The sequence below is a fragment of the Lissotriton helveticus genome, chromosome 1_1 (assembly GCF_964261635.1).
Source record: "Lissotriton helveticus chromosome 1_1, aLisHel1.1, whole genome shotgun sequence".
NCBI lineage: Eukaryota > Metazoa > Chordata > Amphibia > Caudata > Salamandridae > Lissotriton > Lissotriton helveticus.
Genome location: NC_136057.1, coordinates 477,636,251 through 477,663,424, shown reverse-complemented (window position 1 = coordinate 477,663,424; position 27,174 = coordinate 477,636,251). Strand labels below are relative to the sequence as shown.

Genomic DNA, 27,174 nt, shown 5'->3' with positions numbered 1-27,174 from the left:
CTATGAGGACTTGTGACTCACTCCTCGGGGGGGTAGAACTGTTTGGGGAGGGAGAGGTGTTAATTTGGGTTGTTTAGAAAAGCAGTGGAGACCAATTCATTTTCGCCTGTTTTACTCTGCTAGAACGTGGAGCTATCTACTGAACATCGGATGCAAATGCCGCCCGACCCCCGGGTTGTGGGCTAAATGGCCGTGTATAGATATTCTACCACTACTGCCGACTGTGATATGCACCTTCTAACAGGCGACTATTGTATGCTTCTATTTGATTCCTGCAATAAAAATATATTTACACAAAAAAAAATAAGAGCTAGCCCTTCAAGACAGGTTCTAGGTATTCATTGTTCTTAGGGTGGAGCACTGCTTCAACTCCACAAACGAATGTCTGGTGACAAACAGTACTTCCAGTATTTCTGTGACTGGTCAATGTTCCCTCTCACCAGAGATCGGTGTGCTAGCTTTAACTCTGAGACTCGGGCCTGATTCACAAAGGGCCTCCGCACTCGTGGTGGAGGGCCCGCAGTTGTAGCTGGACCTCCTCACTGTAGTTTCTCATTGCTGAGGTCCCGCCGTGAGTCTGGGCCCCCCCACCACGACTGCAGGGCCTCCGCCCCGAGGGTGGCGGTCCTTTCTATATAGGGCCTTCAGCTCTTTAGCACCCTAAAATCGTAATGTTTCTGTCAGTGGGAATCCCATTTTACTTTTGGGTGGAAAGGTTTTCGGTGTTTAAAATAGTTTTGGTCTTTATGATATAGTTGACTGACTCTCAGTATTCTGCCTGCTAAGTTCCATCATCCAGGGACTGTTACTCAAGCACTAGTAAAATAGTGGGCAATGGAGATTTTAAAAATAGCTGTTAAATCACAAAGTTGCTCCATGTGATAACATGGCCCATAGATGCTCATGTACATGGAGTATCCAAAAGCAGGACAGCAGTGGCTTTGGCCCCGGGAAATAGTGGTAAATGACACTACCCGCTGTAGATCCCACTCTAGTTCCTGCTGACTTCTCTTGAACCCTGAGGATAGGCCTCAAAGGTGCGCAGATATATGTGACAATATTACCTAGCATTAGTGCCTGTCATATGTATACTATTAAACCCAGGGGTGTAGCTTGGTCAGTAAAATGGGAGGTGGCGGGAGGGGGGAAGCTTCAGATTTTCCGACAATGCTGCTGGCATATAATGTTTAAATACTTTATATGACAAGCAGGTTGCATGAGAGGTGCCTGAGGGGCAGTGGAAAGGGAGAGGAATGCGGAAAGGTAGGAGTGCTAAGGGAGAAAACAAAGGGGCATATTATCAAGGGGGTCGATAGGAAATTATCGCCGCTTTAGCGGCCGTTTTCGGCTGCTAAGAGGCGATAACTCTATCGCCCTATTAGCAAGCTGTGGCTAATAGCAGTTAGCGACAGCTTGTAGGCGATAGCGAGCGGTTTGGGGCCCGCTTTCTATGTCAGCGATATTTATCGCTAATGACATGCAAAGTGGGCGTTCCCAACCTGTTAGCGACTGAAAGCAGTCGCTAACCTCGCTATCGCCTATTACCAACACAGGTGTAGCGTTGGAAATATTTGCGCTAAGCGCAAATATCTCCAAAAACGAACAACTGCTCAGACCAGTTCTTAGCCATTATATCCAATGGGAGGTGGATATAATGGCTAAGACCCTGTTAGCGATAATGAGTGAATATCGCTGTATTCTCAGCGATATTCACGGAGTTTGCCGCTATCGCCTGAAATTTTATCGCTTTTGAGATAAACGTTGCTAATAGCACGTTATCTCAGCGATAAAATCCGGTGATGCGCGGCGATAAAAAAAGGGGATGAAAGGAACTACGGGGCATATTATCAAGGACCGGTGTTAAAATTATCGCCGTTTTATCGGCAGGAAACAGCTGATAAAACGGCAATAATGGGCTTGATAATACGCCCTTGTTAATTCCCATAGAAGCCCATGTTCTGGTGTTAACATGGGCTTCTATGGGAATTAATAAGGGCGTATTATCAAGCCCATTATCGCCGTTTTATCAGCAGTTTCCTGCCGATAAATCAGTGATAATTTTAACACCGGTCCTTGATAATATGCCCCTACATTTTTTCTGCAAACGCGATATTTTTTGCATTTAACTCTAAGAACGAAGCAAAACAGTGGAGAGTTAAGAGGGTCAAGAAGGGTAAATAAATGTCCTAGCTTTTTTTTTATTGTATCATCTGTTGACATCTGTATAGGGAGGCTCATCAGTGGCGCAGAGATAAGTGGGACCCTGACTTTTGAAGAAGGTGGCCCCTGAATGGCTTGAAAATGTTCCGAAAGAGAAAAAGGTGCAAGTAGGGACCCTGCAACCTCCGCCTGTCTTGTACTGGTGCCGTATGTGAGAACTTGGAAGTCGGGTTAGTAGTAAAGAGTCATTTTGACAGATGGTCAATGAACCAAAAAATATGGGGGTTTGTGGCAGTTCATTCAATGCTTTGCCTGATACAGATATTCCATTATAATAAACTACAGGTTACTGTCTGGCTGTCAGATCCCCTTGGAAGCTAGGTTTGCTGGGGCCTTAACATTTGAGATGTACTCATATGAAAGCTGGATTTATCTTTCAGTTGCTATGAACCAACAACATAAAACTGAAATTAAAGTTTTGAGGGAAATGTTGTTTTTAAGGTTGGACCTAAATCCTCTTTCCTCCGTTTTGTTTCCAGCGCTGGTGTTGGCAGGACGGGCACCTTCATCGCACTGGACCGAATCCTTCAGCAACTGGACTCCAACGACTCAGTGGATATTTACGGCGCGGTGTACGATCTGCGGCTTCATCGAGTTCACATGGTTCAAACGGAGGTGAGAGACCATTCTGTGTCACCAGCAGCCTATAGGACATCAGAGCCAGCTGCCGAGCACACAGCGCAACCAGCTGCTAATCTCACATCCAAGCCAGCTGCCAAGCACACAGCCCAGAGAGCTGCCAATCTCACAGCCAAGCCAGCTGCCAGTCATACAGCAGAGCTGGCTGCACACATCGCAGCCAGCTGCAAGTCACAGCCCAGCCAGCTGCCAATCTCCAAGCACAGCCGGCTGCCAATCTCCAAGCAGAGGCAGCTGCCAATCACACATCAAAGTCTGCTCCCAAGCACACAGCCCAGCCAGCTGCTAATCTCACAGCCAAGCCAGCTTCCGATCACACTTCAGAGCCAGCTGCCAATCACACAGCAGAGCCAGCTGCCAATCACACAGCAGAGCCAGCTGCCAAGCATGCAGCAACACCGGCTGCCAAGCACACAACCCAGAGAGCTGTCAATCTCCCAGAAGAGCCAGTTGCCGATCACACATCAGAGCTGGCTGCACATAGCATAGCCAGCTGCAAATTGCAAGCCAGCTGCCAATTTTCCTGCCCAGGCGGCTGGCAGTCTCACAGCAGAGCCAGCTGCCAGCCACAAATCAGATTCGGCTGCTAAGAAACTTAGTGCAGCCAGCTGCCAGTCACAGTCCAGCCAGCTGCAAATCTCCCAGCACAGCCGGCTGCGAATCTCACAGCAGAGGCAGCTGCTAGTCATACATTGGAGTCAGCTCCCAAGCACACAGCCCAGCCAGCTGCTAATCTCACAGCCATGGCAGCTGCCAGTCACTCAGCAGAGCTGGCTGCACACAGCGCAGCCAGCTGCAAATCACAGCCCAGCCAGCTGCCAATCTCTCAGCATAGCCGGCTGCCAATCTCACAGCAGAGCCAGCTGCCAATCACACATCAGAGAAGGCTGCCAAGCACACAGCGCAGCCAGCTGCTAATCTCACAGCCATGGCAGCTGCCAGTCACACAGCAGAGCTGGCTGCACACAGCGCAGCCAGCTGCAAATCACAGCCCAGCCAGCTGCCAATCTCTCAGCATAGCCGGCTGCCAATCTCACAGCAGAGCCAGCTGCCAATCACACATCAGAGAAGGCTGCCAAGCACACAGCGCAGCCAGCTGCTAATCTCACAGCCATGGCAGCTGCCAGTCACACAGCAGAGCTGGCTGCACACTGCGCAGCCAGCTGCAAATCACAACCCAGCCAGCTGCCAATCGCCCAGCACAGCCGGATGCGAATCTCACAGCAGAGGCAGCTGCCAATCACACATCAGAGTTGGCTCCCAAACACACAGCCCAGCCAAGTTGCTAATATCACAGCCAAGTCAGCTGCCGATCACACATCAGTGCCGGCTGCACCCAGCGCAGCCAGCTGCAAATCACAGCCCAGCCAGCTGCCAATCTCCCAGCACAGCCGGCTGCGAATATCACAGCTGAGCAGCTGCCAATGACACATAAGAGTCGGCTCCCAAACACACAGCCTAGCCAACTGCTAATCTCACAGCCAAGCCTGCTGCCGATCACACAGAGAGCAAGCTGCCAATCACACAGCAGAGTCAGCTACCAAGCATGCAGCAAAGCCGGCTGCCAAGCACACAGTCCAGACAGCTGCCAATACCACAGCCAAGCTAGCATACAGCAGAGTCGGCTACCAAGCACACAGCAAAGTCGGGTGCCAAGCACACACCGCAAACAGCTGTCAATCACAGCCCAGCCAGCTGCCAGTCTCCCAGCACAGTTGAGTGCCAATTTCACGGCACAGCCAGATGCCAGTCACAGCTCACCTAGCTGCTAATCTCACAGCACATCCAACTGACAATCACACAGCAGAGCCGGTTTGCAAGCACACAGCAAAGCTGGCTGCTAAAAACACACATCAGAGCCAGCTGCCAATCACACAGCAGAGCCTGGTACGAAGCACATATCAGAGCTAACTGACAATCACAGTTTACAGCCATTACCATGAAGAATACAAAGCATGAGCATAGGGCGCACTAAATCTGTTTCACGTTATTTGAAGACAAACGAAGGCAAATGCGCTGCATGGCCCTGGAGACTCTCTTGCATGCCCTGCTTATGTAATGATTTCGAAAATGGACAATTCTGTGTGCATTTATTCAAAAGAAAATATCTGGGCGTCATCAGAGTATCCCAGGCAATTTTTCTAAACATTGTAGAAAGATTAACTTGCTCTTTTGTCTGAGCATTTAGAAATATCGTACCAGTCAGTCACAATTTTGAATAATCAATCAACTACATTCTGCACGTCAGGCCCATAGCATCCTGTCATCAGCAGTAGATGCCTGTGTTTAGTACTGAGGGAAGTGAGTGGAGTTTGGGGGCAAGAAGACCCAAAGTCTTGATATGAGGGGATGGCCAATCTCTTGAATCATGCCTCCATTCCACTGGTTCTCATATGTCCCTTTGCAAGTCATTCGGAGAAAAAAATTATAACCATGCTTAATTTGAACAGGTAGCTGTCAGTGGGCACCTCCTTCCCTAATTTAAGGGGACTGTGACACTTTGCCACCTCGTCCACTGTCCTGGTACTGGTCTGCAGCTGCTTTAATGAACAAAACAGCAGGAAGCAGCATATCCCTTTTTATATTGGAACTAGAGAAAGGACAGCCAGTTCATTGATCCTTCATCAGTCAGTGAATTGGCAGTCCATTTTCTATTTCCACAAGCTCCAGGAAAGTGTCCATCCTCCTCACTTCCAAGCAAACTGACTGCAGAGTCGACGCACTGATGGCTGACAGAGAGGGTAGGAGGTTCCAGGCTGTAGAGGATTGCTTGTAAAGCAGCACCGGTCTCAGGCTTCCTGGTGGACTCCTGGAAATGTAGTGACACTTTCAAGTGTTTCCTCACTATGCCACTGTAGGCAAGTACGATTCTGTGTTGGTAAAGTCTGTGCAGTTACAAATTAAAAAAATAATTATAATTCGAACCACAGAGGAAAAAATGTTCTCCAATAATTTCCAGGGTGATAAAGGATCAGTGAGCAGTTTGTGAATGCCAACATAATCGTGAGGCAAGCCAAATCATGCCTTGTTATGGGCACTTCCCGACCCTGCTCGCAGGCAGGTTGCTCCCCACGCCACCACACAGCAGCCAGCTGCCTCGTTTCCTCCTGCTGCCTGCCGCCGTCTCCCTGCTGCCGTCTCCTGCTCCTTCCTTTCCGCCGCTGCGTCTCTGTGGCCCCGCCCCCCTGATCCCCATTGGCCACCCAGATGCTCCTCTCTCCCATTCTACCTCTTATGGAGGGCGCGCAGCGGTCGCGCCGCTGGCGCGCCAAAGGCTAGCCCGTCTGCGCCCGCCCGCGCCCAGCGCCAGAACCCTTGGACCCCGCGAACGCCACAACACCAGACTCCGCAATGACGCCAGCACACTCTACGCACTCAACGCTGGCCGAAACCACACCTGCTTCCAAGCCGCCCCGAAACGGACTCACGGACTTTTCTCCTGCCACACCTGCAGCTTCACCTGCGACAGAACCACCAAACCTCCAAGGACTGGACCCAACCACCTCCGCTGCATACTCCTCAACACCCGCTCCGCACGCAAACACACCGTTGAGCTCTGGGATCTGCTCGACACCTCCGCCCCAGACGTGGCCTTCCTGACCAAGACCTGGTGGAACGACTCCTTGGCGCCCGACATCGCCATAGCCATCCCGGACGGCTAAAAGATCACCCGCAGGGATTGCGCCAATGGAATCGGAGGAGGAATAGCCATTGTCCACAAGTCCACCCTCAAGGTCACCACCCACGCAGACCACACCCTCAACACTGGCGAACACCTGCACTTCCGGATCCACACCGACCTCAACACTACCCTCAGAGGAACACTCATCTTCAGACCACCCGACCCTGAGCTCAATTCAGCGACTCCATCGCCGACCTCGCCAGCAACCACGCACTCGCCCCCACGGACTCCATCCTCCTCGGGGACCTGAATTTCAACCTTGAGAACAACAACGAAGCCAACTCCGCCAGCCTGACCGACAACCTCGCCAACCTCGGCCTCAGACAACTCATCACCGCACCCACCCACGCCGCTGGCCACACACTGGACCCCATCTTCTCCACAGGCACCCACGTCTCCTTCGACCACACCACTGAACTCCACTGGACCGACCACCGCTGCATCCACTTCACCTTCAACAAACCAACCACGCACCACCGCACCCAACAGCTGCCTCGCCGCTGCTGGAGCAAAGTCACCGAGACCAGCTGATCACCACCCTCACCAGAACCCACCTACCGACCCCACCAACCCAGACGCCGCAGCCTGCAACCTCAGACAGTGGATCGACGACTGCGCCAACACCCTTGCCCCACTCAAGAAACCCTCCAACAACCACGCCATCAAGAGAGCCACTTGGTTCACCAACGAGCTGCAGACCTCCAAACGTGCATGCCGGAAACTGGAGAAGATATGGCTCCACGAACGCACTCCGGACAACCACGCAGCCCACAAGAACGCCACACGCAGACATAATAATAATAATAATAATAATAAAACCATTTATAAAGCGCCTGGCTACACAATACAGTGTGTCCCCGCGCTGACTACTGCTAAATTGCCCAAGAGGCGAGCGAGAGAGTGCCAGAAAGTAGCATAGGGGAGACAAGGAATTATACCAGGGGAAAAAGGAAGGTTTTGAGTTTTGCCCGGAACCTTGTTTCCGAGGGTTCCATCCTAAGATCGAGCGGGAGTTCGTTCCAGCATTTGGAGGCCAGATATATGAACGAACACCCACCCATCCTGGCTCTGGTGACTTTGGGGATTTTAAACATCATCGTACCGGATGATCTCAGGTTCCTGATGGGCCGATGTATGGTGAAAAGATTTTTCAGGTAGTTCGGACCTTTGCCATGGGCAATACGATGCACGAAGCAAAGGGACTTGAATTTAATACGCTCCTTAATAGGGAGCCAGTGGAGTTTAGCCAACCCGGTTTTCCAGATGCTCTGCGAGGGAGTCTGAGCACAAGGCGGGCGGCGGCATTTTGAGCACACTGAAGTTGGTGAAGGCCTTTTTTGCTCAAACCCAAAAGCAGCGCGTTCCCATAATCAAGGTGGGGGGTCACCAAAGCGCGGACTATGGTCTTTCTGGATTCAATGGGGAGGATGTCTAAGACCTTGCGGAGGACTTTCAGTGTGCTGAAGCACCTGGCTGTAACTTTGCTGACCTGGGACTTATAGGAAAGATTTGAGTCAAGTGTGATGCCAAGATTGCGCACTGAATCCACAGGACGGGGAGGGATACCTAGTTCCGCAGGCCACCATAAGTGTGGCCATGCTGAGGCGGATTTCCCTACTATCAGCAGTTCGTCTTGTCGCCATTCAGGCGCAGACAATTGCTGTTCATCCATGCTGCCACTGATGACAGACAGTTGGAGAAATTGGTGGCATCTTCTCTGTGGTCAGGCGTGAGCTTGAACATCAATTGAGTGTCATCAGCGTAACTGACAATGCCCACCCCAAATGCTTCCACTATGCGAGCCAGGGGTTCCATGTAGATATTAAATAAGGTAGGGCTCAAAATCGAGCCCTGAGGAACCCCGTGGCTTGCTTTCCTGAGAGAGGATTTGAAAGGGGGGCAGTGCAGCTGGAAGCAACTGTCAGCCAAGAAGGACTTAATCCAGGCTAATGCCATTCCCTCCACACCCATAGCGGACAGCCGAGACAGCAGCGTTGAGTGCAGCACGGTGTCAAAAGCTGCACTAAGATCTAATAGAACCAACGCTGCTGTCTCTCCTGCATCCACTATTTTCCTGAGGCACTCAGTGGAAAAGAGTAAGGCTGACTGTGGAGTACCCAGCTCTGAAACCCAATTGAGTGGGGTGAAGGAGAGATTGTTCCTCCAGATATCTCATGAGCTGTCTATTCACCACCTTTTCCACAATCTTAGCACAGAAGGGAAGAAGGGAAATGGGGCGAAGATTTTGGAGTTGGGAAATGTGGATGTTGGATTTCTTTTTGAGGGGAATAACCTGAGCCGTTTTCCAAGCATCCAGTACTAGACATTCTTGGAAGGAAAGTGATACAATAAGAGTGATCTGATCAATAATCACCTTCTCATTAACTCCTTTAAAGCGAGTCGGGGGGCAGACATCGCAAGGCGATCCAGATTGAATGCTGTTGACGATGCGTACTAATTCCTGTCTCTCAGGGGTGGTAAAACATGTGAGACGGGAATTCCCCATATGGGTGTTTACGGTTTCTGTAGGTTTGCTTGAGAAATTCTCATCCTTTGTAAAGGTAGCATGGATTTTATCAATCTTGTCGATAAAATAATCGGCGATATCGTCACACAGTTCTTTGGAGTATGCATCTTGGGCATCAAGTCTAGTTGGGACCGTAAGTTCTCTATAGATGGTGAAGAGTTCTCTAGTGGGGTTGTCCGCTTGATCGATTCTGTTCTTGAGGTAGCAGCTTTTTTCAGATCTAACTAATTTATGGTATTTGTTCAGTTCCCTTTTATAATGTAGTTTATCCTCTGGGTTATAGTCTTTCCTCCAGCTGCGTTCCAATTTTTTGCATCTGGCTTTGGCAAGTTTAAGGTTTACCGTGAACCAAGGGGTGGTTTTAGATTGCCTAGCAGGGGGCCTGGATGTCCAGGGAGCTATCACATCCAGAGCATTAGTCACCCAGTTTTCGTAATTGTTCCAAGTCTCCTGCAGAGAGCTGCTTTGGGGAGGGGGATTTTCAAGTAGGGCACGTTGGAAAGCCTCTTGATTAACATTTTTCCATTTTCTACGTTTCACTGGAAGGGGGTTGGTAACTCTATTATCAGGAGGCGTAATATCAATAGTAAACGGGACGACATCACCACCTCATCAAATAGCCAAGAGATCCTCCTTCAAAGACCGCCTGGATAACAACGCACACGACAGCAAAGAGCTCTTCAGCATCGTAATGGAACTCTCCAACCCCAGCGCCAACGCAAACGACATACCGCCCTCACAAGAACTGTGCAGCTCACTAGCCATCTTCTTCCACAGCAAGATCGCTGACATCCATATCAGCTTCAACACCATGACCGCCCCGACTACGCCAGACCCCACCTCACCTGTGAACACCACCAGCGCCAACCGCCTGACCTCCTGGTCCAACGTCAACGACGACGAGACACGCAAGGACATGAACTCCATCCACTCAGGATCTCCGTCTGACCTATGCCCTCACCACGTATTCAACAAAGCAGACGCTACAATCGCACCCCAACTACGGAAGGTCATCAACATCTCCTTCGAAACAGCGACATTCCCAGAAAGCTGAAAACACGCCGAAATCAACGCCCTCCTCAAGAAACCCAAGGCGGACCCCAAGGACCTCAAGAACTTCCGGCCCATCTCCCTGCTCCCGTTCCCGGCAAAGGTCATCGAGAAAATCGTCAACATGCAACTGGCCCGCCACCTGGAAGACAACACCACCTTGGACCCGTTCCAGTCCGTGTTCAGACGAAACCACAGCACCGAGACAGCCCTCATCGCCGACACAGACGACATCAGGCGCCAACTAGACAACAGCGATACATCAGCCCTCATCCTCCTGGACCTGTCTGCCGCCTTCGACACGGTCTGCCATCGCACTCTAAAGATACGCCTCCTAGAAGCCGGAATCCAAGAGAAGGCCCTTGACTGGATCACGTCCTTCCTCTCCGGCAGAACCCAGAGCGTCCACCTCCGCCCTTCCGATCAGAGGCCACCAACATCATCTGCGGCGTCCCCCAGGGCTCATCCCTCAGCCCGACGCTGTTCAACATCTACACAAGTGGCCCGCCAACACGACCTCAATATCATCTCCTACGTCGACGACACCCAGCTCATCCTCTCCCTCACCAAGGACCCGCACACCGCCAAAACCAACCTCCATGAGGGAATGAAGGCCGTCGCCAACTGGTACAGCCATCTGAAGCTGAACTCGGACAAGACGGAGGTACTCATCCTCGGACCCACCCCCTCAGCCTGGGATGACTCCTGGTGGCCGACCACACTGGGAACAGCACCGACACCCACCGACCATTCACGCAACCTAGGATTCATCCTCGACTCCGCCCTCTCCATGTCTAAACAGGTCAATGCTGTCTCCTCCTCCTGCTACAATACCCTCCGCATGCTCCGCAGGATCTACAAGTGGATCCCGACCGAAACAAGAAGAACATTCCATTATCTCTAGACCCGAGACATGGCCCGGGTTTCAGGATTTATATCCCTCATCAGTAGAGAAAGTTCAGGGGTGGTAGAGAAAGCCGCCGTAGAACCGTCAAGATGATGGAATTTTCAAGAACATACTTGCACCAACCATGGTGATATACTTTGAACTTTTTCTCAGTTCTTTGTGCTACTCGCACTACAAATACCAAGATGCAGAGGGGCGATCCGGTGGAGAGGTCAGCAGAGTCGCGCCCATCTATGCTTCTGATTTAAGGGCTCCTGTGAGCCCCCAAAGCTGACGAGCTTTTTGGAGACGCACCTGCGCGCCTATTAGGCAACGAAGCACTTGACGGTTTTACGGCGGCTTTCTCTACCACCCCTGAACTTTCTCTACTGATGAGGGATATAAATCCCGAAACCCGGGCCATGTCTCGGGTCTAGAGATGATGGAATTTTCAAGAACATACTTGCACCAACCATGGTGATATATTTTGAACTTTTTCTCAGTTCTTTGTGCTACTCGCACTACAAATACCAAGATGCAGAGGGGCGATCCGGTGGAGAGGCCAGCAGAGTCGCGCCCATCTTTGTTTCTGATTTAAGGGCTCCTGCGAGCCTCCAAAGCTGACGAGATTTTTGGAGATGCACCTGCGCGCCTAGCAGGTAACAAAGCCCTTGACGGTTCTACGGCGGCTTCCTTTACCACCCCTGAACTTTCTCTACTGATGTGGGATATAAATCCCGAAACCCGGGCCATGTCTCGGGTCTAGAGATGATGGAATTTTCAAGAACATACTTGCACCAACCATGGTGATATACTTTGAACTTTTTCTTAGTTCTTTGTGCTACTCGCACTACAAATACCAAGATGCAGAGGGGCGATCCGGTGGAGAGGCCAGCAGAGTTGCGCCCATCTTTGTTTCTCCTTTGTGCCAATGCGTTTTGCCGTGGTAGGGTTAACCTACGGCTTCGCCAGGACTTTAGCTTTTCTCATGGTAGTAATCCTCGCTGAAGTTTTCCATATGTTGATAAATCAGTCCACAAAGTTCAATAATTTATGCAGCTCAATTCCAGATTCAGTTCTCAATTTGTCACAAACCATATATATATAATCCAATCTATTCAGGTGACGAGATGAGTCTTAAATTAAACATTATGGAATCATATAATACCAAAGTTCCTGCTCGTCACAGTGCCCAAATCAATCGGTATCAGGAGCTAGACTCTCTGCAGTCTAGGTATATTGTATTCAGCCTAGTTTTTTTTGCCACGGTCTCCTCAAAGGTTGTTCCGGTCTCCCGGTTGCGTCTATCTCCGTTCACCCGAGTGCAGGCAAAAATGGACCCACATCACCCCTCACCTCAGAAACTTCCGCTGGCTCCCCATCCCGAAGAGATGCCAGTTCAATATCCTCATGCACGCCTCCAAAGCCTTACACGATCAAGGACCGACCTACATCAACAACCGGCTTAACTTCCATCTACGTGCAAGACACCTGCGCTCCTCCACACTAATCGCATCCGTTGCAACCGCTAAGACCTGAAACTACCTGCCCTTCCACCTCCGATCAAATGCAAAAAGAGCAATTGATGGACAGAATGCAGAACAATGTCATACATTCACCCCAGCACAGAGACCTTGGCCTAAAATTATCGTTATTTTGCTCCCCATGCCATTCCAGTTTGAACCCAGCCATATGCAAATCAGTCTTGACCCTGCTCCTTATGGGAACAGTCCATCCCGAACAGCCATCCCACATGCTCTTTGGACTGGAAACAAACATCCTAGGACCGGATTCAGGGTTACACCCCTCATCAGCCAGGCTAGCTTGACTCCAGTGGCATGGAGAGCACGGTCCCACGTCTGAGCATACCATCCCACTTGGGGAGAAAAATTCAAAAAGAATAATTGATCGACAGAATGCAGAACAATGTCAGACATTATCCCTAGTACAGAGACCTGGGCCTAAAATTATTGGTTTTTTGCTCCCCATGCCATTCCAGTTTGAACCCAGCCATATGCAAATCAGCCTTGACCCTGCTCCCAATGGGAGCAGTCCACCCCGAACTGTCAGGCCAGGTCCTCCCTGAACTGGAAAAAAAGGATCCTAGGACTGGTTTCGGGCTTTCACCACTCATCAACCAGGCTAGCTTGACTCCAGTGGGATGGAGAGCACTGGACCCACACATGGGCATACCCAACCCACTCGGGGTGACATACGCAACAAGAACAATTGATGGACAGAATGCAGAACAATGTCATACACTTACGAACAGCACCCTCCGGACATCAGAAAGAAACTGGCTATTCGACAGAGACCTTGCACCTTAGAGCCCAGATAACCCCAGGGGTGACAGTGCTACCCTCTACAAATGCTGATTGATTGATATGTGTTGTAAACATAGAGCATTTTTGCTCTCTCTCTTTCATGCAGTGCAGTGCAGCAGGTTCCCTTGCTGCGCTGTGTTGCATGAAATAATAGTAAATATTCCCCAAGGCTCATAGCTCGTTACTGACTGTGATAGCTATTGAGAACACCTAAGACTGTAGATTCTGTTGCATTCCAGTGTTTGTAGTTTTGATGATACCTTTACTGCCGATCTGAAGCCATGGGCAGTTGTAAGTTAAAGTGTGGGCAGGGCAGGGTGAGCCTTCCGAATTTTCAAGGTCAGTAAACTGAGCCCAATTAAAGAAGGTTTTGGGGAAATCATTTACATTGCTTAGAAATGGCAGACTTGTGGTATAAAGCACTGTGTAAAAAACTATATATTATTACTATTAGAAGTCACACCTCCAACACTTGCAACTTGTAGTAACATGGACACTGGAACAAGCCCATCATCCAGCATCCGCTAATGAGCATTGGGGCCTCAAATGTCAGTAACTTGTTGTTTTGACTCACCTTCCACTGGCACATTTACATGCTTGAGTCAAAAAGAAGCGAGTGAATATACATGGATTTCTTGACCTTTCTTTGTACTTATAAACCTCTGAGGAAGGCAGGTACTTAGATTGTTACATGACCCAGACTTGTCAGATGCCTAAATGCAGTCCATCCACCCTGCTGGGTCAACTACTAACTTCCCTCTTCCCCTTCTTGCATTTATCGTTGTTATGAAATCATAGTTTAGGATTACTGTCACCTGTACCTAAGCCAATAGCGCTCTGAGGCTACCATGGTGTAGTACTTAATTTGAGCCGGAGGTTTCTGGTGTGCGGCACCTAATTGTCATGGCTGCAGTCGGACTCCGGCCACATCACAGCTGTGCCTGTCCCCGCTTGCCTGGTGCCTTAATTGAACTTCTAGTGTGTTTTCACTGGGTAATTAATTTTCAGTGTCCCTGCCTTATTCCTGCTGCCTCAGACCTTCCTCCTACAGAAGCCCCTTTTTACTTTTTCTTTCTTAACCTTGCACTCTCCACCTCTTTTTCTTGCTGCCGCTGTCCCGCGGCCCCTCCCCCCTGCACAGCCCCCGCTCCCGCCTATCGTGCCGCTCCCTCGCTGTGGGCACCGCGCTGGCACGCCTGAGGCAAGCCCGTCTGTGCCCCGACCACAACCAGCGCCATGAACCCTAGATCCACAACCCTCCACCGCTACAAGTCCGCCACCCTCCTCACACTCAACCCCGGAAGTTTCAGAGACTGCCAACAGGCCTAGCCGCACTCGACCCACGGCCAGTTCTCCTGCCTCAACTGCCGTCAGTCTTCCACCACTGGCCCGACCTGCGCCGACACCTGCGCCGACTACACCCAGAGATGCATCCTCCTTAACGTGTGCCCCATACTCAAACACGCCATAAAGATCTGGAACCTACACGACTGTCTCTCGCCCGACATCGCCTTCCTCACGGAGACCTGGACCAACACCGCCTCTGCCCCCAACATCCACACCGCCATACCGAACGGATACAAGATCCAGAGGAAGGACTGCCCAAACAACCGGGAGGGGGGCTTGCCACCGCCCACAAGAGCACCCTCCGCCTCACCATCTCCAGCGAAACCTTCCTCTCCGCCGAACACCTGCACTTCCAGATCCAAACCAGCCCCAACGCCACACTCCGAGGAACCCTCGTCCACAGACCCACGCCGGCCACCCTTCCCCACCACCATCACAGACTTCATCGCACCCCACACCATCGCATCCATGAACTACATACTCTTTGGAGACCTCAACTTCCACCTCGACAATCCCTGTGACGCCAACTCCACCATCCCCTGGGACAACCTCACCAACATCGGACTCAACCAACTCGTCACCAAACCTACACACAGAGGGGGACACACCCTCAGCCCCGGCAAACAGCGCCTCAGGAAAGCCGCCTGGTTCACCACCAATCTCCAAGAAGCCAGGCGCACCTGCAGACGCCTGGAGAAGAACTGGGGGAACAACATGACAACCGACAGCTACCACACCTATAAGGAAACCATGACGGACTACCAGAACTAAATCAGAACAACCAAAAGGAATTTCATCCACAACAAAATCCTTTCCAACTCCGCCAACTCCAAGGTACTCTTCAGTGTCATTCAGGAATTCACCAACCCATGCAGCAAAGCCACAGACATCACCCCATACCAAGACCTCTGCGACAAGCTTGGAACCTACTTCCACCTCAAGATCAGAACTCTCTGTAACAACTTTGTTGACCACCCAGAAGACGCCACTGCCGGTCCTCCACTCCCTAGAGACACCCGCCAGCCCACCATCTCCAACTGGACACCAGTCACGACCGAGGACACCACCACGACCATGAAAGGCATCCACTCGGGGGCCCCCACCAAACCATGCCCCCGCACACCTACCAGAGGGTTGAGGACACCATCGCACCTGAGCCGCAGCGGACCATCAACACCACTTTCACAACAGGCACTGTTCCAGACAACTGGCGCGCAGAAGTCAGGCCCCTGCTCAAGAAGGCCACAGCCGACCCCACTGACCTCGCGAACTACCGGCCCATCTCGCTCCTCCCCTTCGCAGCCAAAGTGGCAGAGAAAGCAGTCAACAGGGAACTGCAACGATTCTTCGAAGAGAACACCGTCCTCGACCTGTCCCAATCCGGATTCCGAAGCAACCACAGCACCGAGACGGCCCTACTCACCGCCACAGACAACATCTGCACCCTCCTGGACCAAGGCCACTCCGCAGGCCTCATCCTCCTCGACCTGTCTGCAGCTTTCAACACCGTCTCTCATCGCCCACTGGTCAACAGACTACACGATGCCGGCATACAAGGAACTGCCCAGGACTGGATCCGATTGTTCCTCACTGGAAGAAGCCAAAGGATCAGGCTACCACCCTTCCTCTCGACCCCCACGGAAATTACTTGCGGAGTCCCACAGGGTTCATCACTGAACCCGACCCTCTTCAACATCTATGTGGCCCCTCTCGCAGCCATCATCCAACAACACGGCCTCAACATTGTATCCTACGCCGACGACACCCAGCTCCTCCTCTCCCTCACCAGTGACCCAACCACTGCAAAACTCAACTCCCAGAGAGGAATGCAAGACTTCGCAGTCTGGATGATCTACAGCTGCCTAAAACTCAACGCCGAAAAGACAGAAGTCCTCATCCTTGGAACCACCCCTACAGCATGGGACAACACCTGGTGGCCCACCGCTCTCGGAAGCCCACCCACCCCCTCAGACCACACCAAAAACCTTGGCATCGTACTCGATTCATCCTTTACTCACCATGAACTGACAGGTCAATGCCGTTTCCTCCAGCTGCTTCAACATCCTCTGCATCCTTCGAAAGACCTTCAAATGGCTGTTCAAACTACATCTATGAGCCCCACATGCCTCGCTTGTAATTGATCACTAGCGCTGGGAAGCCCAAGGGCAGTCATGCGCTCTATAAATCCAAATAATAATAATAATAATAATAATAATAATAATAATAATAAATGAATCCGCCCGGAGTCAAGAAAGACAGTCACCCACGCAATCATCACCAGCAGACTGGACTATGGAAACGCTCTCTGAGCCGGCATCAACATGTCCCTACTCCGCAAACTCCAGACGATACAGAACACCGCTGCCAGACTCATCCTCGGCATCCCCCGGCACAAACACTTCAGTCATCACCTGCGGATACTCCACTGGCTCCCCGTGGAGAGGGGAGGCATCTTCAAGATCCTCACTCACGCCTACAAGTGCCTACACAACAACGGACCCAAATACCTCAACAACAGAATAAACTTCCACATACCCAAAAGAAAGCACCGATCTGCAAACCTCGCACAAGCTGAAACTCCGCGCATCCACAGAGCTAGAGCAGGCGGAAGATCGTTCTCTCACATTGCAGCAAAGATGTGGAATGAGCCGCCAACAGACATCAGACACGCCCCCTTCCTAAACACCTTCAGGAAGGCTCTCAAGACCTGGCTCTTCAGCTGTACAGATCTGCGCCCCCCCCACCCCTCCCCTCAGCGCCTAGAGACCCTCACACGTGAGTAGCGCGCTTACATTGAGTGATTGAACTGTCAACACCGGCACTTATGACAGTGTGCCGCATGGTGGTACTGTTCGTCTAATTTAAAGATGATCACAACACCAGTTGTTTATTTATTCAATCTACATTAAAGATGACTGATATCCGCCACCCAAGCAATTCTTATAGCTTTGGGGGCCTGGAATAGTCTGAATCCTCACACTGGTAGGAGGGTGATGATGGTTGTATTATTGTATTAATTTTTGTATAGCGCGATTGCTGCCCAAAGGGCGTCCAAGCGCTGAGCATAAAATCACAGGGCTGTGAAAAGCGGGTAGGTTAGAGCTCAGTGGACCTTGCAAACAGGAGGGTCTTGCGGTTAGTAGGTGTGTTGGTGTTGTCACTCGCAGCGCTTGCAGGGGCATTGTGTGGTTCAAGCTGCAGTGGCCCTGGCACTCATGTTTTTTTTTACAAATTAAGCATTGCCTTGGTGGCTTGAAGCTGTTATTAAATCCTAAATTAAAAGTGTATTTTTGAACCCTAGAGAAAGGATTTGGTGTTTCAATCCGCCCGTCACAGACGTAACCTATAAAAAAAATTCGGTTTAATGTGATGGATCTCTTGCTGGCTGGGAGATGTGAACGTCTCGTATGCAAAGCAAAACGTAATAAAACCATGGAAACAGAAATATCAACTTTTTTGAGTTGCAAAAACTGAATTAATTCGGCTTCAAAACTGACAGTGTGTTTACTGCCGAACAATAGCAGAACAGAACTGGGCGAGAAATGGACCAAAAGCACAACATAATTATAAACAGCTGGCACCGTTGAGTTATGTCAAAGTAACTTTATCACAAACACGAGAAGGAGATAATGGAACGAGGGCGTTGCTTTGGGTTCTCTCACCCCCTCTCCCATAAAGTAACAGGGTCGGTAGAAGAAGGAATCCACCCCACTTCCTCCCTCACCAAAGCATTTTTTGTGAGATTGATGTATGCACATTTTTGTCAAGTGCATTAGTGTGATTGCAATCGATACTGACACATGGACCCGTGGCTGGTGCGCTAGGCACTTTACTGATTGATTGCTCTTTTGCTGTTTCTAAACTGTATCTGCTTTTCGGTGTTGTCACAGTTCGTGGCTCGGACTGCGAATACCTTTGACCCTCAGCACAGGGTGAAAGAGACAGTTTGTGTTCAAGGGATATAGAACTTGTCAAAGTCAACGTCACTCCAGTCGCTCGGTCGCCCCAGGCCAATGCCGAAGGAACTGTGTCAGCAGTGGCTAATGCAGGGGCGGCTCTAGGCTCATGGCGGCCCAGGGCAGGGAGCGTAGGTAGGGGGCCCCGGAAGAGGGGGTCCGGGCGGGGCGGAGCGAGGAGGCCAGTGAGGTGGGGGGATCAGGGTGTTTGGAAGTGGAACAGAGCCGGAGGCCGCCAAATCCCTGCCAGGGGCAACCAGGCAAATTTGTATCCATCCTCAGTGGATTATTATATTAAGGATATATATTGGCGTGGTGGCCCCTGGTGTTTGGTGGCCCTGTGCAGGTGCACAGCTTGCACATGCCTAAGGCCGCCCCTGGCTAATGACTCACACGCTTTTTGTGATCATATGTCATCAAAGTGCATGATAGGCTGCTTACTCGTGATTTATACTCTGTTTTGATTGCTTCTTGCTTTATCTTGCTTACTGGACTAAGCCTTGATTGCCGTTCAACATAGGCTATTAGGAATTATCCGCACAAAGCAGGATCCTGCTGTGAACTCATAACAAAGCTACGCCACCATCTCTGATTTATATTTCTTTAAAATCATGGTGTAGAGGAGGAGGGATCCTAGTGGCGACAAGACCATGGAAGTGAGGTAGGGACGGATAGAGACAAGTTGTGGGTACCTGGTCTCAAGGAGATACTTTTTTATTTAGTTTTATAAATCATTCCATGAGAGTTCATGTGTTTGCTTGTTCTTTCTCACATGCTGCACCCCCCAAAACTCTCACCTCTGTTGTTTCTGCTTCACATGCCCCGCCCACTCCTAACACGCTTCTTTATTGCTTCCAGCCCCACACAGGCCCTAAAATTATGTGTTTATTTATTTTTGTCAGAAGGTCTGGCAGCAGCCATTTGCTGCTGGACCATTCTGCATTCCAAAAAGCTCTTTGGCATACCTCTGTTGCTCTCCTATCCACTCTCCATTACTTTTCCTTGACCCCTCCACCCTCCTTTGTTGGTCCTCCATTCTTCATGCAACTTATATTACATTTTTGTAGGGTCTTGCAGCTGGCATTTGCTGCTGGGGCACTCTGCATCACAAAAAGAATTTCATTTTTTTATTCATTGATCCAAGTGGCGTCCGCCACCTTGAATCAGTAAATAAAAACAATGAGACCCGCTGTTTTAGTAGGTGCTCATACGTCACCACACCTTTTTCCTTTTTCTTTCTTATTTTGGCTGATGCATCACAGGTTCAGCAGAAAGCATTTTGGGGCAGATTTACAAGGACGTGCCGCAGCGCAAGCCCTTTGGCTGCGCCACGCTGCAGCACTTCCAAATCAGAGGAATGCGACATATTTACAATAATATGTTGCATTCCTGTGTTCTCCCCTGCGCTGGCGCACAAACAGCTGCCATGCGCCGGCGCAGGCACCCTTGCACCATGGTGGAAGGATGTCTGCGTCATAGAGAAGATTGTTTTTGTGCAAGATGGGGCACCATCCTGCACAAAAACAATCACTACAGGCATTTTCCTCTTCCAATGTGTGCTGTGGAATGCAGCACACATGGAAAGAGGAAAAAACGAGGAGAAATAAAAAAAATTCTCCTCATTGCGCCTCGCTATGCCACCCATAGGGACACATTTCCATATTTACGATTCCTCGTAAATCTGGAATTGGGTCTTGTTTCATGGGTTTTGCGTGGGAATACCCACAGCAACACCCATGGAACGCCCCTTTCACTCAAAGTGCTGTATGTAAAGGGGCCGTATTTACAAGGACAGGAAAAGCCACGCAAGGTGGCTTTTCCTGTGCAAAAAGCCACCCAGGGTGGCTTTTCCTGCCTTGTAAATATGGAGCAGTAACATGTGCCACCAGTATGTCACAAAAAGGGACTTACTGGTGGCGCAGGGGGCTTGTAAATCTTCCCCTTTGTTTTTTTCCGATGCTGTACACAATCAGCAAAAAGTCAAGACCTAGTGGCTTTGTGTGAACACCTTTTGGCTATGCCAATTCTTATATACTCTTCAGTATGTAAGAGAAGTAACTGAGGTTCATATATTACCAATATACGGTGAACAGTTCCATTTTTTGGATGCAACAATTCTCTCCCACATTTTTGTTCTAAGTATATTCTTTGGCAAAAGCATCGTCGTATGAATTTTCACTGACAGGCAAAGTTTAGCAAAGTCGGCAAACTTAGCAAACTTCTAGAGGGGATGGGGAATAAGGATTAAAACCTTGCTCAAGCATGCAATATCGTATTTACCATTTAAGTTGTTGTAAGGAAGTGGGTTTCTGTTGCAGTAACCCCCCCCAATTTTTGCCTGATAACTGATGCACTTTTCCTTGGTGTGCCCTGCGTCCCTGCCAATCAGGTACCCAGGGCCTGTGTTCCTTCCCTCCTGTACTAAAGCCTAAACACAACTGGCCTTTCCGGCCACAGGTAGGACCCTGGTAAATGGTACCCTAGGTACCCACGGCACTGTGACCAGAGGAGACCCCTAAGGGCTGCGGGACTTCTTGTGCCAACCTTAGGGGCCCTTTACCCTGACACACATACACTGCCTTGGCAGGCTGAGTATCTTGGTACAGAACTAAACAGAGAGTCGACATGGCACACATCCCTGTGTGCCATGCCCATAAACACACTGCCCTGGCATACATCAGTCACCCCTGTAGCTGGGTGCACTATGCCAGTGGTGTGGGCACAGGTGCATGAGCCCTGTGCCCCTACAGTACCCAGGGCCGTTCCTGGGCACTGTAAGTGCAGTGATGCCATTAAGAGTATATGGTGCTGGGAGGTTGTCATTACGTACTCCACAGCACCATAATGGCTATACTGAAGACTGAGAAGTTTGGTATCCAACTTCTCAGCACATTAAACCCACACTGATGCAAGTGTGGGATTTAATGTAAAATGCACTACAGAGGGCATCTTAAAGATGCCCCCTAAAACCTAACCAACTACCAGTGTCCTGACTGAGGGGCTGCCTAGGCTGCCACTCAGCAGACATGTTGCTGGACCCCTGGGTAGAGAGCCATCCGCTCTCTCGGGCCTGCAACAATGCACAACCTGGGATGAGGTGCTAGGTCTCCTCCCCCAGGATGGGCAGGGGGAGCTTCAAAGGCATGCCGCCTTTGTGAGCTTCTCCAGGCCACTTGCTGTGCTCAGCAACTGGCTCCCACCGGTTCTGACCCCCACTCTGGCAGGAAGACAGGCAGGAAAAACAAAAGAAGGGAAGGTGGTGTGCCAGCCTCTGCCAACCCCCCCCCCCCCTCAGGTGGGAGAGGCGAGGTGAAGCACAACTCCGGGCTCCCGCATCTTGAGGATGGGGAGCCCAGCCCAATCAGAGATAGGCTCCTGCCCCCTCCCACAGGAGAGGAGCAGGATAAGGGGTGTACTCACCCCAGGACAGGGAACCATTGGTACCTGCCCTTACACTACCTATAACACCCCTAAATTTAGTATTTAGGGGCACCCTGAACCTTCCTTCAGCAGATCCCGATTTGAAACCAAGAAAGAAGAACAAGAAGAAGGACAACCTGCCATGTAGCTGCTAACAAGAGGACAACACCAACTGACTTCGCCCCAGCCCTACCGGCCTGTTGATCCTTGAACCTGCTCCTGCTAAACCCCGGCATCTCCGGCAGACAGCAACCTCGAACACCCCGGAGGACGTGCCTGTCTTGCTCAACTAAAAGACTGGGACTCCCATGAGCAGTGGTTCTGCTCAAAAAGCAAGACCACTTGTGCCAGCCAGGAACCGCGAATCCAGCACGGGCATCCGAGGGCATCCTTGGGTCTCACATACTTGACCCTGTGAGTGCCCTGACTCTATGCCCAGAACCTTAACTTTGCCAGTCGTGTACTTACCCGAAAGCCGATAACTCACTTTTCTTCCATAGGGTAACATTGACCGGTTTCACTTGGAAATTCTTCTAAGTGTGGAGTTTTGGAACTTTAAAATATTCATCTAAAATCAGTTGAACAACGAATTCCGATTTGCTCACTTGTTATCAGGAGAGAACCCAGTGCTGCATCTTTTAGCCCAGCACTGACCCTCAAAAGTAATTTTAACCGTACTTACCAATGACTTGAATTTCCTTCCAAAGGAATCCATTGTCTGGTTTTCACCAGAAAAGTGTCTAAGTGTTGATTTTCAAAAACTACAAATATTCCTTAAAAATCGCCTGTATAACTTAAACTCATTCTTTCAATTGTTTACAGGAGATACACCAATGCTGGATCCAGGATCCAACACTGAGTAAGAAAAAGTAACGATAATATTACTTACCTGCTAAGTCAATTTCCTCCCATAGGATGACATTGGCAATTCTATGTGAAAACGTTTCTAAGTGTCAACTTTTAAAATACAATAATATTCCTTAAAAATCCCTACTGTAACCAAAACTCTTTTACTTACCTGTTTACAGGAGATGTCCCAGGACTGAATCTAGGATCCAGGCCTGTGGTTAGAAAAGTAATCTATAAAGTAACTAATTACATTTATCTAGAAATTCCCATTGACCTCAATGTTGCATTGTGTTTGAAATTTTGTTGCCTATTGCAACAACTGTAACTATTGTAATCAAAAAGTCTATTGCCTATTTGCAAATCATTTAACTAAAGTAACTCATCCTGGGAAAGTATATTTTGTTACCTTGTTGGTTCTAAAATAAAACAACTATATATTTTGATACAAAACAATTGGCCTAGAGTTCAGTTCTTGAGTGTGTCAGAGCATTTGCTGACTGAGTGTGTTCAACACATGCTTTACACTGTCCGCTGATACTGCCTTACTGCTCGACCAAGCTACCACTTTAGAGAGTAAGGTTATATCTAACTTTAGAAATCTAATGAGAACAGGGTTTTTAGGATGGGGGAAATACTGGGCGCACAGCCCTTATTTAAACACAAAAGTGTTATGTGATAATGGTAAGGACGGAGGTGCAGACAGGTGAGGGGAAGAGCCCTATAACCCCTCAATAAGTGTGCGGTGAACACCACACGCTAAACAGAAACCAACGAATGCCTGTTGCACAACTCCAAAGGAAAAGTACAGAAATTCCGTGCCTTGATGGACACTTCAAAGATCCAATCGCCGCTATCAGAGAGAACAACAATGTTTTTAAAGTTCAAATTCTTCTTTTAAAAAATCTTGTTAGCCAGCTGACACGTGTTTCGTCGCATAGCAATGTAATGATTCCGCGACTCCTCAGGGCTGGGAAGGATACAAAAAGTACACATGGAGCGCACTACAGTATAGACAATGTACAGAAACGCTGTTTGTGTGATGTGATTAAGTGAAGGTGCTGTTCCAATTTGAGCAACGTGACTTAGGACAATTAAAAGTGGAAACTTGGAGCCCGAACCCACATACCAATGCGAGCAAGAGCATAGAGCAACCTGTGCTGTATTCTAAGTCGAAAGTGACATGGTGTGTGCTGCTTCCCTGATAATGATGTCGTGGTCTTTAGTGAGATCATTCAGTGCAGACCGTTCCCCTGTCATCAGATTGTCCTTGTACTTGAAAGTATCAAAATCTTTCTTATTATCGAGTTTTTCAATGTCTTCCAGAACTCGTTTGTGGAAATTGTCAATGGAATTGCCTCCTGATAACGTCGGAATCCATTTGGATTTAGACTTAAGCCCACTCACAATGCTAAAGTCTGACTCAATATTGAGTACTTCCAGTAGCCTTTCCATATCATATGGTGTTTGTTCCAGGCCTGTGAGAGAGAGTAAAAGTTAGGTGGCTTGTATGTCATTAATAGATAGAACACCAGATTCAAACTGAGTCGGGATGTTTTTATGGATGCTTTATTAGAATTTCTGTTATTTGAAAAAAAAATTTAAGTTTTAAACTGCGTATAAACTTAATAAAAATCAATCTTCAATCTGCAGATGTCAGTGCTGGCAAAGGGATTGTAGTTGAGACCTTTGCTGAGAAGGGAGATCATATTTGGGGTCAGGGTTTTAGATGAAAGGTTGATAAGCTGTACTTCTCCCTCGTGTGTGTCTGTTATCTCTGGACAGTCCCCGATCTGAGTTTCTTTTTGTACTCCTGGCCCTGCGGGTTTTGGATCTTAAAAAAAAAAGAAATTCTTTTTACAGGTTGATTATCACCCTCTGATATCCACCTCAATAGTCCATAGTGATATAGACCGGCTGAGCTGGTTTTGAATGATGTCCCGTTTTCCTTCTCTTTTTCTATCCTACAGCCCTATGGTCCGCTACCGCTATCATTCAGGTAGGGCGCATGTCCTATTTTTAATAAACGGAGAGTATACTTGTGGTTTATTTGTTATTAAACCTCCTAATCATTCATGACCCTTTTGAGTATGCCTTTTGGGCATGCGTTGGTCTATAGATGTGCATTTATGGATTCTGTCACTTACTAGGATGTCCCATTATTGTAACCACAATTCTATCCATCACTTCGCACGTCTCTAAGACAATTGAGTCTTTCTTCACGTTTGGCACACACCATGTCACTTTCGACTTAGAATACAGCACAGATTTCTGCACACTCTTGCTCGCATTGGTATGTGGGTTCGGGCTCCAAGTTTCCACTTTTAATTGTCCTAAGTCACGTTGCTCAAATTGAAACAGCACCTTCACTTAATCACATCACACAAACAACGTTTCTGTATATTGTCTATACTGTGGTACACTCCATGTGTACTTTTTGTATCCTTCCCAGCCCTGAGGAGTCGCGGAATCATTACATTCCTATGTGAAGAAACACGTGTCGGCTGGCTAACAAGATTTATTAAAGAAGAATTTGAACTTTAAAAACATTGGTGTTCTCTCTGACAGCTGCGATTGATTCTTTGAAGTGTCCATCAAGGCACGGAATTTCTGTACTTTTCCTTTGGAGTTGCGCAACAGGCATTCGTTGGTTTATATCTAACTTTAGCCTCTGCCAAACCTCTGGGAACTATAGACTCTGTGCACACTGTACCTTACTTTGGTCCAGTATATACAGAGCCACTTTCTTACAGTTGTTCCACAGCATTTAAATTCATCACCCCCTAAACAAAGGTAAGCACTTGTGAAGAGCTTTAATGAAAGCAATATGTAGTCATGAGACTTCTTATTAGAACTGAAGATTGAGCAATAAAATGAAAAATCCAAGGACAATGACTATTTGCACCTCAATGCTACGGTGCTAAATAGAAACCACACACCTTTGCTACGTTCTGTGTTGTTTAATTGCATGCAGCCACAACTTTGTTTATGTCCATGCCTTAAATTATAAAGAAATTCTGTGGCCTTATTTTTTAATTCCCTCTCTGATACTATCTCCCCGTCCTGCAGTGCCAATACGTCTACCTCCATCAGTGTGTGCGTGACGTGCTGAAAGCTAGGCAGTTAAGGACAGAGCAGGAAAACCCCCTATTCCCCATCTATGAAAATGTGAATCCAGAGTACCACCGAGGTAGGTGACAACGCTCTTAACGCTGCCTCCATTTCCTGTCACGGCGGCGGCGGCCATTATTGTTCAACCTTTAACCTTCGTGCCTCCATTTCCGTTTCAGATGCTGTGTATGCGAGGCATTAGACGAATAGTAGCAGTTATGGAGTATCTAATGGGATGAAGCGTGAACGACATCAATGCTTTTGTATCTAAGGCACTCCAGGGGTGTCTAACATTTCTGTTTTATGCTGTGTATAATTTATTTGACATGCCACCTTGAAGGACTATGTATAATTTAAATGTATTTGATATTATTGTATATAACTGTATTGGCTGTTACCACTATGTAAATATGTATTTTTTCATAATGTTTAAAATTAAGCTTAAGATATACTTATTTTTCCACACTAAAGATTTTTTTAGAACATTTTATACATAAGCTATTATAACCACAGTAACTAAGTCATGTTTAGATCAAAATGTTTCTGTCGGTTGCTTACTAAATTTGAACTGTGCTGCAACCACACTGTTGAATAGCTCAGGAAGTTTGTGCTGGAGTCAATCAATGCCATCTGCTGTGAGGTTCTGAACTGGGATGGTGCAGTGAGCTAAAAAACGGTGATGGATCAAGCCCTGATCTGTTGACTGGGTAGGAGTGTTCTGATTAACTCAGATACTCTGTCCATCACCACCCCCTTTTTGTAATTATCTGCTGTGAGAGGTCATTTTTATATGTATATAATTAAGACTGGGAAGCCATTTTAATACCCTAGTGAATTGTGGATCATTACTTCCGCAATTTCAAACGTCTCACTTGACATCATAGCAGGTTGTAATTGTAGGCAAAAATATTAGGAATTAAGTTATTCCTCCAGAAAATCAGCTATTAAATCATCAGTTTAAAGTCTATGGGGCAAATTTATGAAGGCCTTGCGCCGCCGGTGCGTCACTTTTTCCCATGTTAAAAATGACGCACCGGCGGCGCAAGGCCTTCATAAATCTGCCCCTTAATTATTTGGCATGGAGAAACGGGGGCGTTATGGTCATGCTTACCCCGGGGCACAGAAGCAAAAAAAAACTCGAGGAGTGAGATGCGTATACACAATGT

The 27,174-nt window shown here is 48.7% G+C and overlaps 1 protein-coding gene across 1 annotated transcript in view; it reads left to right on the top strand.

Annotated features, from left to right (window-relative positions):
* Positions 1–26,974, top strand: part of PTPRB (protein tyrosine phosphatase receptor type B) — a 500,144-nt gene extending 473,170 nt beyond the window's left edge. Inside the window, exons 32-34 of the mRNA XM_078673917.1 lie at positions 2,700–2,835; positions 25,967–26,087; positions 26,188–26,974. Coding sequence (XP_078530043.1) covers positions 2,700–2,835; positions 25,967–26,087; positions 26,188–26,210 — 280 coding nt within the window. The 3' untranslated portion in view covers positions 26,211–26,974. The remainder of the gene's footprint in view (positions 1–2,699; positions 2,836–25,966; positions 26,088–26,187) is intronic.
* Positions 26,975–27,174: the final 200 nt, after the last annotated feature.